This window comes from Pseudonaja textilis, chromosome 10 (assembly GCF_049901715.1).
Source record: "Pseudonaja textilis isolate UNSWEBS1 chromosome 10, rPseTex1.2, whole genome shotgun sequence".
Taxonomy (NCBI): domain Eukaryota; kingdom Metazoa; phylum Chordata; class Lepidosauria; order Squamata; family Elapidae; genus Pseudonaja; species Pseudonaja textilis.
The window spans coordinates 20716088-20729184 of NC_141999.1; the positions used below are offsets into that span (position 1 = coordinate 20716088).

Sequence of the window (13097 nt, forward strand, 5' to 3'; positions counted from 1 at the left end):
CAACCTAGAAATAAGGAGAAATATTCTGACAGTGAGAACAACCAACCCATGGTTGACTTCAGAAGTTGTGGGAGCTTCACATCCCTGGAGGTTTTCAAGAAGAGATTGGACTGCCATTTGTCAGAAATGCTGTAGGTAGGGTCTCCTGCTTGGGCAGGGGGTTGGGCTAGATGACCTACAAGGTCCCTTCCAACTCTGGGTTAATTTGTAATATATTTATCTGATGCAGGAGTCAGCCATGGCTAATTTTGATCCAAGATAGCAATAGCACTTAGACTTATATACCACTCTGTAGTGTTTTACAGCCCTCTCTCAGCGGTTTTACAGAGTCAGCCTCTTGCCCCCAACAGTCTGGGTCCTCATTTGACTGACCTCGGGAGGATGGAAGGCTGAGTCAACCTTGAGCCTGGTGGGATTCAAACTACCAAATTGCAGGCAGCTGGCAGTCAGCAGAAGTAGCCTACAATACTGCACTCTATCCACTGTTCCACCATGGCTCATTTGCACGTACACACACACACACCAACACACACCAAGATCTTAGACTTAGAACTTAAGGCTAACTTTATTGTAACTTTGAATCTGCATACATTAAAATGAAATTTCATTGCATATAGCTCATGCTCAGGTTCTCTCTCCTTCCATCACCTTCTCTAATTCCCTAAAACAATGTTTCTCAACTTTGGCCACTAGAAAGTTGGATGGACTTCAATTCCCCAAATTCTCCCCTTCTGGGAGTTCAAGTCCATCCATCTTCAAGTTGGCCAAGGTTGAGAAACATTGTCCAAGAACCAACCCTGCAAGGTAGATTCAACAGAAAGAAAGTGCTATTATTCTGCTTGTGGTTACATAGGGATTCCATTTATTATTGTTGCTGTTGTTCATTTGTAATATAAAATACAAAAAGATAACAAAAGAAAATAGTGGGAAAATAATGGAGAAGGGAAGGAAAATGTGTAGGGCAAAAGGGAGAAATTGCGCTGACTTCCAACTCCCTTTGGTGCAATAGAATAAGATAATAGCATCAAACTTCAACGTTTTACTTTTACGTAGTAATATAAACTAGCCATTTCTATAACAATGAAGTATCTAATTAGTAAAACCCCAAATCTAAGTTTCATTTTTTTTCCCCACCTCAAGCACAAAGTCCAGAAGCGGTTTCCAAGTAGAAATAAATGTAATTGTTTTTTCAAAGCAGTCAATTTGGCCACCTCTGCTAGCTCCATCAACTTCTGCAGCCATTGTGGGAATCAAAGTGTCCTTCCACTTTTGCATTCTGTTGGTGGTTCCATGGGGATCCTAGACTGATTCCTCTTTTAAAGAGACAGTTATCCAATGACTGTCTTGATTTGGTTTGCCTCGTGCAAATCCCGTCTGGAAGCTCAGAAATGTCACTTCAGTTCCGCTACTTCTCACAACTTCTGAAGGACATTTGGCCTCCTTGAGAATGAGCAGATCTCAGCCTAAACTCCATCCCCAAATGTTGCCACCCTCCCAGGAGTCTTCAAGCTGCACTATTCTGTGTTCACATACAGCACTAACGAACAGCTGCCTTGTTATTTATTTATGATCCTGGTATATTGAGTAACCCACAAGCTGGCTTGATTCACACCTAAACCCAGGCGACAAATCTAGAGTTTGCGCATGCACAAGAGCTGATTCATACATCTGGCTTAGCTAAACCCAAAAAAACCCAGACATTCTGGACAGGCCCAAAAGATTTTTTTTTTTTAACCTCCTTGGTTAATCCTGGACAATGCAGACCATAAAAAACGGCCTGGGGAAAATGTATGGTATGCAAAAGGCTGCACACACAGGCATTCTCTTGCCCCTCCCCGCTTAATTTCTTTCACAAAGGGAACCATTGATTTTTGCCTTCAAAGCTCTCGCCCCAAACCAGCTGATTTCTATTGGGAGAACCAAACCCAGACTTCAGATTTGAGACGAGAGCAAAAGGGGGAATAGGGCTGATTTCTGGAGTGTATTTTGGGGGGGCAAAGTAGCAGAAAGCCTGTTTGCCATCCTAGCGCCATCAGACACGATGCTGGTACCTACAGCCTAAAGTCCTCCTGCCTTGCGTAAAACAGGCTCAGCCTGGCATCATGCATGCAAAGTTCTGCACAACCATCCACCCTTCTCTTAGCTGGTGCACAGGAGGGAATCACCCAAGTATCAGAAAAGGAGAGCCAACTCTCTTAGCATTCTCCACGTGAAAGAAAGAAAAAACTGCCCCAGAGGCTTTTTCCAGGTCTCAAACTAAATTAAAGGTGACAGGTACCTGATTTCTTTCTTTCCTTTTTTTTAAAGAGAGACCTGCTCTTTAGGATGCTGAAAGTAAAAGCTGTGTTAAGGAGCGAAGGGGGGTTGCATAAACGAGGCGTCCCAAACTATCTCTTCTACGCAGGTAATCCTCAAGTTGCGACCACAAAATTTCTGCTGCTAAGCAAGAGAGTTGTTAAGTGACCTTTGCCCCATTGTTCTCTTGCCACAATTGTTAAGTGAACCACTTCAGCTGTTAAGTTAGTAATAGGGTTGTTAAGTGAAACTGGTTTCCCCGCTGACTTTGCTTATCAGAAAATCGCAAAAAGTTAAAGAGATATAATTTGAATAAATAGAAGGAAAGGAAGTAATAAAGAAAAGTTCGGGATAAGATATGAAGATGAACAGATAAGGTAAATATATATATCAAATTGTGTTTGTTTCGAAATGTGATAACTTGGAATAATTCTGTCTTTAAATAAGATGTTGTATTGGTTTTTCTAGAAAAAAAAAATTCTTATGTCATTATATTTTATGTTTTGTTTGTCTGTGTATTGTTTTGGAAAATCAATAAAATTTGTTTAAAAAAAAAAAAGAAAATCGCAAAAAGGGAATCACATAATTCTGGGACATTGCTGTTGTGGCCCGACAGCCGACAGCAGAGCTGGAGGCAGACTCGGAGAGCGAGGAGGTTGGGGAGGAATCTAGGTCAGTCCTGGAGTCTGGGGAAGACTCTGACGAGGGCTCTGCGTCGGAGGCAGAGATGGGGCCAGGGCCGTCCGACAGTTATCAGCTCCCTTCGGCGTCGGAGATCAGTGAGGCAGAAGAACAGCTGGAGCCTGTTCCCAGTGCGTGCATGCACAGAGCCGCCAGAAGAAGGGAACAGCTAAGGAACAAGGACCGACTTGGGAGTAAAGCCACAGGTGGACGGTGAAGGGCCCCTCCCATAGGGAAAAAAAAGAGGAGCAAAAGGGGAATAGGGTTTTGCAGGAGACAATGAGTTCATTCTGGCATGCTTGCCAAGGATTGTGGGTCTGAAAGATGTTGGCCTGGCCACTGTCCAAGCCTGATAAAGGTCTGTAATTGGGAACTACCTTGAAAGACTGTTGGGAGAGGAAATTCATCGTAAATTAAATAAAAGGGGTTCATCGGGATGAGGACTAGGATTCATGCTGTTGGGGAAGCTTAGGTCAGAACAATTGCTCCCGTCTTAAAGATGAACCAATGGCCAAGCAACCGAAATTTGATCACGTGACCGCAGGGATGCAACGGTCTCGTAAAACCATAGTAAATCATATTTTTCACTGTCGTTAAACGAAAGCCTGAGAGTCAAGGACTATCTGTGCTCGCACGTACACTCCTACAAAATCTCTTCCCGCACCCAGAAGTTTTTTTTTCCCCAGCCTGTAAGCTGAATGGAGAGCAATCCTGATGAAGAGACTCTTCCAAAGAGCAACTTCAGTTCCATTTTATACAATATTCCAGCAGGTGCAAAGCAAACCTTCCAGATGTCTAATTGCCATGCAAGGCAGTTTGGGCCTCGGTTTGGAAGAAAGGGACTTCAGTGCACAGCTCCACTGCATGACTGGGGTTATGATCAGAAGCTGCCTCCTTCAAAGGTAAGACTTGGGAATCTAGATCAGGGGTCCCAAACTCCCGGTCCATGGATCGGTATTGGTCCGTGGCATGCGAGAAACCGGTCAGTGCAAACAAGCGAAGCCCCGTTCGTGGGATGCAGGCAGCAGGCAAAACCATGCTCCCTCCAGTTCACAGACAAACTTCTCTCCCAGGAACCGTTTCCTGGTGCCCCAAAAGTTGGGGGTCATGGGTCTAGATCATGCCAGAGGTCACCCATTTCCTGTTGCAAGATCCCTTCCTTCGTCCGAAATCAGCTGCCCCAGCAAAGAGCAGATTCATCAGATTCGTGAAAGGTCTTCCACCAGATTCATGAAAGGTGTTGTACAGGGAGTCTCAACTTACAATTGTTCATTTCAGTTCAAAGTTACAATGGCTCTGGGGAAAAAAAATTACCTAGACCTGGTCCTCACACTTACAACTGTTACAGCAATGCCATGGTCGCGTTGGAATCCATCTGATTCAGTTCCGAGTGGGGAGAGAGACACTGGAAACATGGAGGCTGATTGGAAAGGCGGTTTAATGATGAAGCACAACCACATGGGTTTGAGGTCCTGGGAAGCTGACCACATGGAGTTGAGAGTAGGGGGTTATTTATACTTTCTCTTGGGCTTTGCACTTGAGCGTCCTATTCCTGTGCAAGAGCATGTATTCTATGGGCTGCTGTCAAGACTCCCATGGGGCCATCTACAAATCCTAGGAGTTTGTCTGAGCTAAGCTTGGTTGAAGTTCGGCTGATGCAATGAAGGATCTTTTGGGGCAATTCCTATTGTGACTGAGGGCTAATCCTATCTTTGTTCAGACCTTGCTGCAGGGAATTTTTGCCTACGAATAGAGCTACCTCTCTCTTAAAGTGCTGGCATCCGCTGTGGGCTATTAAGGAAGGTGGGGGCTGCTTTCCAAGCGCATGTTTCTCCATTTCTCAAACAGGGAAATATAATACTCTGCCTTTTTAATATTTCTCAAAATATTTCATTCTTCTAGGAGTGGGGTTGGTGCTGACTTTCCACAGTCACATGATCAAAATTTGGATGCTTGGCAACTGGCATGTCATTTACAGGGGTTGAGGCACCCCGGGATCATATGATCACCTTTTACAATCTTCCTGGCCAGCTTCAGCCAAGCAAAGTCAGTGGGGAGAGGGGACTGGACTTGCTGAAGAATTGCATGATCCACTTAATGGCTGCCAGGATTCATTTAACAACCATGACAAGTAGGATGTAAAATTCGGCAAGACTCCCTTAGCAACCGGCTTGTGGAAAGCCTGGTCCCTAAGTTATGGGCCCAGCCCGGCCATCAGTTTTCTATTTCCAGTTTTCACCTCCCATTTTAACATCAAGTTCCCATCCTCCATTTCTCCAAAACAAAGGCAGATGCACCATAACAAAGGGCTATCTTCCCCTCCGCTATACCCCCCATCCCCTGAGACTTAGCAGGGTGCAAACAAACCCGCTTTCTGCTCCCTGCAAATCAACCCTTCCTAGCACACATACAGATACGCACAAAAACCAATCAAGGAACAAGAACCACACGCATAAAGGAATTGCCATTTGAAGCTAAAATCCTCCGTGATTGCCAAATTGCAGATCGCTCTTTTGAATTCGCCATCTGCAACTGGCAGTGTGCTTTTTTTTTTTTTCTTCTTTCCCCCCCAAAAACTGGGAAGAAAATGTCACTCTTCGTGCTTTTTCCAAGGCAAGTTGTCTTTGTGTGCTTTCAAAGGGATAGCAAAATCAGTGTTTTTTTTTCAATCTGAGCAACTTAAAAAGATGTCTGGACTTCCAGCTTCTAGAACGCAGCAAAAGCTGGCTGGGGAATTCTGGGAGCTGAAGTCCAGACACCTTAAAAAGTTGTCCAACTTGAGAAACATTGTCCTAAGTCATCGGTTAGGACATCATTTAAAAATTGCCACAATAACCACCAAACACTCCTCCTTCACACCCACCATCAAGCCACGCGAGCATTTCATGGCCTTCTGCTATGGAATGACAACATTCCACACGCCATGTTCAACCACCAATTAATGCAATTTTTCAAGACCACAAGTTGGAGGGATGACATTAAAAGGGGGGGGGGGAAACCCAACCAGATCAATCTTTTCAAGGCATAGAGGGAAGCGTGGTCAAGGCTCACTCTGTCTTCCCTGGGATTCTGCAAAATGTGGAAATTTAGGGAACTTTGCTTCCAGGTGTACTACAGATGCTCTGTTTTTCTCTTGGTTCCTCTTTTAAAAAAAAAAGCAAAAACCTTTCACCTGCTTAAAAGAGGGATCTGTAAGCCCAAGGTAGCCTACGTTCCCCTTCTTCCAACATGGATTTGTTACTGTTTGTTGTTTTTAACCGTTTCGTCAAGTCCGACTCTTGGGTGACTGCATGGGCAAGTACTCTCCACGCCATCCTGGCAAGCGCAGCTTCTTTCAACGGTTGTATGTTCAACTTTGCATCCGATTTGATGTCCTCAAGCCAGCATGGTCTTGGCCTGCCCCTTCTTCTTGTTCCACTAACCCAGAGGTGGGCAACTATGGCCCCTTTATGACTTGTGGACTTCAACTCCCAAAATTCCTGAGCTAGCATGGCTTGCTCGGGAATTCTGGGAGTTGAAGTCCATAATTCATAAATGGGCCATAGTTGCTCCCCCCTGCACTAACCATTCCTAGCATCATTGCCAATGAATTTGTGCATTGCATAACGTGGCCTATCTAAGTCAGACACAGCCTTATGATTTCGGCTTCCAGCAATGTAGAACAGAAAATAACAGAGTTGGAAGGGACCTTGGAGGTCTTCTAGTCCAACCCTTGCTCAAGCAGGAGACCTGACACCATGGCAGACAAATGGTTGTCCAAGTTCTTCTTAAAAGCTTCCAGTGATGGAGGACCTTCAGCTTCTGAAGGCAAGCCTTTCCACGGGTTAATTGTTCTCAAAGTTAGGACATTTCTCCTTAGTTCTAAGTTGCTTCTCCCCTTATTTATTTTCCATCCGTTTTTGTTTTTTGTTTTGTCTTGCCGTCAAGTGCCTTGGAGAATAGATTGACACCACCCCCCTTCTTTGTGGCAGCCCCCTAAATATTGGGACACCATCATATACCTTCTTTTATGTCATTTAACAACTTCTCTGTTAGTTACTCTGGCTGTCCATGGTACATGCACCAATGTACCCCAGCAACCACAGTTCAAAGGCATCAATTCTCCTCCCATCCGATTTGTTATTATCAATATAATAAAGGCAATACAAAAGTGAGGGAAGAGCAGGCCTTGCATTCTCCAGGGCATCTTTTTACACTCGGCATTTTCCAGTCTAGCGCCAGATTCCATCTCTCACAAAAGTTAGCCTAGTGGAAAATCTGTCTCTCTTCCACCAAGTATTCCACCCTCGCAATTACCCAAAAGAGCAAGGGCAAGTAGGATGAAAGGGGGAAAACACTTGCTGCATTCTAGTCATTTATTTTATGCATTAAAAAAAAAGAGAGAGAGAGATCTCGCAACAATTAATTCTGGCATCAAACAAAAGGAAGTGTTTTGTAAGCACATTTGCATAAAAAGGGCTCAGTTACTGTCTTTCCCCCCCCTTCCTTTTTTTGCAGGACCCTGTGGTTTTCTCTTACTTACACACACAGAAAGAGAGAGAGTGTGTTTGTTCTCTTTGGATACAGACCTGGGAGTGTGCTCCCACAGTGGGGGGTCTCATGCGCGGCTGGGTGTCCTAATGTGCATATTAATGAGCAATTACAGGGGGGGAAGGAAGGAGACCCACTCTTCCTTTTCAACCGTAGCCAAACGGCAAACTCTATACAATGCTCCTTGGAGGTTCTCCATTTCACAGGTAGGTCCTTAATCCCAGCCCTCTTTTTAAAGAGTTTCTTGGCTGCTCCTTGGCAGGGGAAAGGAAAGTCTTCAAAATGTGGATCACTGCTCGTTTTAAGGAACTTCAGCTGCCGCCCAAGGTCCTTTATGTCAGAGTTACTGGCCCTTCTACCAGAAGCTCATAAATCTATACAGAACATACGAGATGCTCTGTTGTTTCTTTTTTCTCTTCTCAAGGCTATGTAAAAAAATAATAACAGCTGTCTTATTTCTGCTTTTCTAGAAAGTCTTTTATTCTGCAAATATTCAGCTGACAAGCCTGGTTGCCAGAGAAGTTTCATTTTCAGTGGTGATTGTCAGGAAGGAAGGGAGGGAGGGAGGGAGGGAGGGAGGAAGGAAGGAAGGAAGGAAGGAAGGAAGGAAGAAAGAAAGAAAGAAAGAAAGAAAGAAAGAAAGAAAGAAAGAAAGAAAAGAAAGAAAGAAAGAAAGAAAGAAAGAAAGAAGGAAGGAAGGAGAGAGGGGGTGTGGAAGGAAGGAGTGAGGGGGAAAGGGAGGGAGGGAGTGTAGAAGGAAGGAAGGAAGGAAGGAGGGAAGGAAGGAAGGAAGGAAGGAAGGAAGGAAGGAAGGAAGGAAGGAAGGAAGGAAGGAAGGAAGGAAGGAAGGAAGGAAACCCAACAGACTAGGTCACTTGCTTTGCAAATAGAAATGGAAATGCCAAACACAGCACTTTTAAGCATGTGCAGAATGTCTTATTCTGATGAGCATATGCCTCTTTTTCTACAGAGAGAATGGCTTCCATCAATGGAGGACTTTGGGCCAATCACCAGGAGGCAGTGAGTTCTGGAGGACTTTTGGGCCAATCACCATTGACAGGGAGTTCAATGAAAGAGTCAGCTGGGGGACTTTGGGCCACTCCCCCTTCTCTCAGCCCAACCCACCTCCCAGGGTTGTTGTTGTGGGGAACATGGGAGGAGGGAAGGAGTATTACGTATGTTTAAAACCATCTAATGAGCCTACAAGCCCCAAGGCCTTGGACAAACCCCAGGACGCTAGCCCTTTCCTTCCAAACTCCAGAATTGCAAGAGCCTCTAATTAATACCCAACCGAAGGCTGGTTTGAAGACAATTTCCTGTCATACCTCTGGTCCCAGTGGCTGCCCCACGCCCTTAATTCCAGTTCTGCGGCCTGAAGGGTGTGTAAAGTAGGGAAGGGAAGGAGCAGTGGAGAAGGGGGAGGGACAGAAAAACACACCCTACCCTCCCCGACCTAGAAAGTAGATTTAGTCCAGCTATTGATTAAAGCAGAATGCAATTACCCAGTTCAGGGACCTGCTGCCTCTGATAAGGAACAGGAGAGAGTTCGTTGCAAAGTCACAAAATTAAAGTCAAGATCGGTTCCCATTTTCTTTGCAACCAGATCCTCGCCCCCTCCTCTTCTGCCCGTATCACAGGCACTTTGTGCTATCACTTCCTCCGCTGGCTGGCTGAGCGTTACTCTCTCTTGCACGAGCCCATCTAACACTGGCCATATCTCCCATCTCAGCTGAGCAAACCCTTTCATTTCGCAGCCAGAGCTTCTGCCTTTCAAATGCCCTTCTCTGCTTCAAAACTTGTGGGTTTCTCTTTCTCTCTCTCTTTTTCTCCCTCCCTCTGTCCCTCCCCCCTCTCTTCCCTCCCTCCCTCTCTCTCTCTCTCTCTTCCAGTTGCTAAATCTTCTGTCCCTGTTATTTTATTTTATTTTTTTAAAACCAAGCAATGGGAGACACAGGGAACATCCAACAGTTTTATTTTGAGTGACTCATGCATGTACAGCATTCACACATTTTTTTTCTGCTGCTTTTCCAGCCCAAAAGAAAAAGAAAAAACGCCAAGCCTGAAGCACTAGCTTACAATAAATAAATAATTGGGCTTTTAGGTCTGCCCTGATGATGATAAACGGCCTCAACAAAAGCGGAATTGAAAATCTGGTTGAAATTGAACTCAAAATCTTGCCAGGTTGCTTTATCCTGAGGAACAGAATAACTGAAAAGACTATATTTGAAAAGAAAAAAAAAAAAAAACGACGGCTTTTCTCAGTCCATCAGCAATTTTGGGTTTAGGTTTCTCCTAAACAGCTTGCCCTGTAACAGTTCGCATTTTCTGAAGACAAGCTTCCAGGGATCGGATACGCTTTAACAGGCTTGTCCCAAAATTAATAAAATGCACACGTATCTTTAACAAGAACGTTTTACATTTTGAAGTCCCTTTTCCTAAAGATGTATTTCATCATAAAACCCAGGTCACATACTAGGAAATGACGCACAAAGAGTTCTGCAAAAATACCAAATCTCGGATGCAGCCACAAAACTATTAAGCAAAGTTGGACTTAACATTTAAATGTATTTAGAACACCTCCGAGGTCCCTTCCGACTCTATTCTAATCTATATATATATTTATATTTATATTTTAACGTCTTGGCCCTTCCAGCTGAAGAGCAAGCCAGGCTAGATCAGAAGCCCTCTCTGAACGCCCCCTTTCACCGTCTCTGCCCATTTTATTATGGTGATGAAATAAACCAATTACCTAAGCTGAAAAGTACCTAACCAGCTGATAAGACGCTGGGTAGGAGAACATGTAAAGGTCACCCGCAGACGCTCGCAAACACGGAACTCGACTTCAAGCCCCATTTGCCTCCTGCCACACGCAATTTCTCGTCCGAGCCATTCGCTGGCCTGCCTTATAATTGCATCCTTGAGTGGTGAAGGACAAGAGAGGTGGATGGCTTCGCAAGGGAGAAAAAAGATCAGAGCGAGAGAAATGGCCTGGAAGACGCACACCTGGGAGAAAGACTGCAGACTTCCACCAGGATGCACTTGCCTGGGAACTTCTGCCCGGAACAAAAGCTGACCTCGCCGAAGAGAAAGCGGACCCATCGATTGATTGATTGATTGATTGATTGATTGAGAGGCCAGCCACTTACAAAGTAAAAGTTCAGCGCTCTTCTGGGGTTTCCGACCTTTACTATGTTAAGATGGTAGGAGATTAAAAAAGGGGCCTTTTTCTGACTCAGCTCAGACCCTCCACAAGGCCATTAAACCGAAACACTGGAATCAAAGGGACACTTAAGTCCTTGTACTTAAATTCAAATCGACCAGGTTGCTCCTGGATATCAAAATGTTTTTTTTTTTCCCCACTTGTCTTCTTTCTTTTTTTTTTTTCTTTTTCTCCCCCTCCCAAATCTTACTTTCCCGGGGCTTTGTTCTCTCTTCCCGTCAAACCCAGCCACCCCTCCTTCCCCGGGGTTGCTGCATCAGATGGGAATTGATACCCAGGATGGTGGGGGACGGTGGTGGTCGGGGGGGGAAGGTGTGCGATTTGGCAACGCCATTTTTCCCTTGTACAATTCTCCCCATTAATCAGAGCCACGTCCAAGGAAGGTCGTTGTGGGGGAGACAGAGAGAAGGGGGCTCCGCGGTCAAGCCACCTCATGGGCTTGCAGGGAAGAGGGGGGAAAGGATGGAAAAAATGGGACAAAGCGGGGCCGGCTTGGGAATGGATGGGAATTGAGGCTGGACGTTTTCACGGGATTTTTTTTTTCCCTTCTATGGAGGGGGGCAACTCGTGGCAGGCACCCGGTTACTGCTGCTGGGAGAGAAGAATGAGGGCAAAAGGGGAAAAAAGGGGGGTAGAGGGAGAGAAAGAGAGAAGGGGGTAGAAGAGAGATGATGTAGCTATTTAGCTGCCTTTTTTTTTTTTTAGCCCCACGATCCATTTGAGCGGAGCCGGATGCAAAATAATAATAATAATAATAATAATATACAATATAACACAAAAGCACAATTTAGACGCCAACAAAAGGAAGCGACCACCAAACAAGCAACCCTCCTTCCCCCCGCAACTGGAATCCCAGAGCAGCATCCGAGTTGAAACAGATCCGTGGGGGGGGGGGATAAAAAAACGGAGGGGGGGGCTTCAGAAATTGTGAGGTTTTCACACAGAGAGACACATACACACTTCTACTCCGCAATAGGCGCAAGCAAGCACGGAATCCAGACCTGTCCCCCCTCCCCTTTCCCCGCTCCCCAAAATCTAATTTTAGGAGTTGAAAGAAAGGAACGATCTTTTGGAGGGAGGGGGGGCTAGAGGGGGGGCTTGCAATGCAACCCCCCCTTCCCTCTGTCGTGCAGAGAATCGGGGGGAAAAAAGGGACCCCTCGAAGTCATCCACGCGTGGCTCGGCGAAGTGGGAACGGGACACCCCGTGCGAGGGCACCCCACCACACACACACACACACACGCACACACACACACACACACACACACAGAGAGAGAGAGAGAGAGAGAGAGCCACGCTGGTCCGTCTTAACAAAAGCCTCGCCGGGCGGCTGAGCGCAGCGCGGCCCCTGCAGCGCGCCCCGGCCGAGCGAGCGAGCGAGCGCTCGGTCATTGTTCGCTTCCCCCTCGGCCCCCTTCCAGCCCCACGCGGCCCTTCGCTGCTGCAACCGTCTTCGGGGGAGCCGGGGGAGAAACGTTAGGGTCAGCCCGATGCGGGGAGAAAGAAAGGGCGACGGGGAGGGGAGCGCCGGGTCCAGCTGCGGTTCCCTTGCCCGGCTGGGTCTTTCGCCTCGGTTCTGCTCCGCTCCGGGTCTCCTCGTCCTCCTCCCCGGCTTCCCGCAAGGAGCGCCGCTTTCGCGGTTAGAGGACACGAGCGGGCGAGGTTGGAAGGGAAGCCACCCGGGGAGGAGGCGAGGCAGGGCGAGAGACGGAGCCGCCTCAGCCGCCTCCGCTGCCGCCGCCGCCGCCGCGCTTACCTCGGCCCGCCAGGCACAGCAGCAAAATCCCCGCCGCGGCCGCCAAAGGCGAGTGCCTGCAGCTCCGCGCCGACCGCATCCTGCCGCGCTCCCTTCTGCCGCCTCGCGCTCTCCCTCTCGACGGCTCCGCACCTGCACTCCGGCTCCGCCGGCGTTAATCTATGCTAATGAGATGCGAGCGGGAGGCCGGGAGGGGGCGGGGCCTGCCGAAAGAAGGGGGAGGCAACTGTTTACAACTCCCATGCGGGAGAGGGAGGGCGGGGAGGGTGGGGGGGGGAGAGGGAGGGCCAAAGGGAGGGGCTGGAAAGGGAGCGGGGAGGCGGGCGCTTTCCAACCCCTTCCCCCCACTTTCGGAGGGGGAGGAGGGGCTCCACCGGGATTGGCACCCTGCCTGACTAATGATGGGAAGTTAGGGAAGGGTGGGAGGGGCTTTTTTAAAAATTATTTTGATTTTGATTTTGTTTTTTCCTACGTTGTGTCGTTATCTGTAAGCCTCCTGGAGTCTCTGTGAGCCAGGGCTGTATACATTATCTAAAATAATAATAAATAAATAAATAATGTGTATCTATCAATTATATATATATTATTCAGCTTTGTTTGGGTATTTTCCCACAT

The 13097-nt window shown here is 46.9% G+C and overlaps 1 protein-coding gene across 1 annotated transcript in view; it reads right to left on the reverse strand.

The window, feature by feature from the left end:
- CADM4 (cell adhesion molecule 4) overlaps positions 1–12641 on the reverse strand; it is a 155565-nt gene extending 142924 nt beyond the window's left edge. Inside the window, exon 1 of the mRNA XM_026715314.2 lies at positions 12483–12641. Coding sequence (XP_026571099.1) covers positions 12483–12561 — 79 coding nt within the window. The 5' untranslated portion in view covers positions 12562–12641. The remainder of the gene's footprint in view (positions 1–12482) is intronic.
- Positions 12642–13097: the final 456 nt, after the last annotated feature.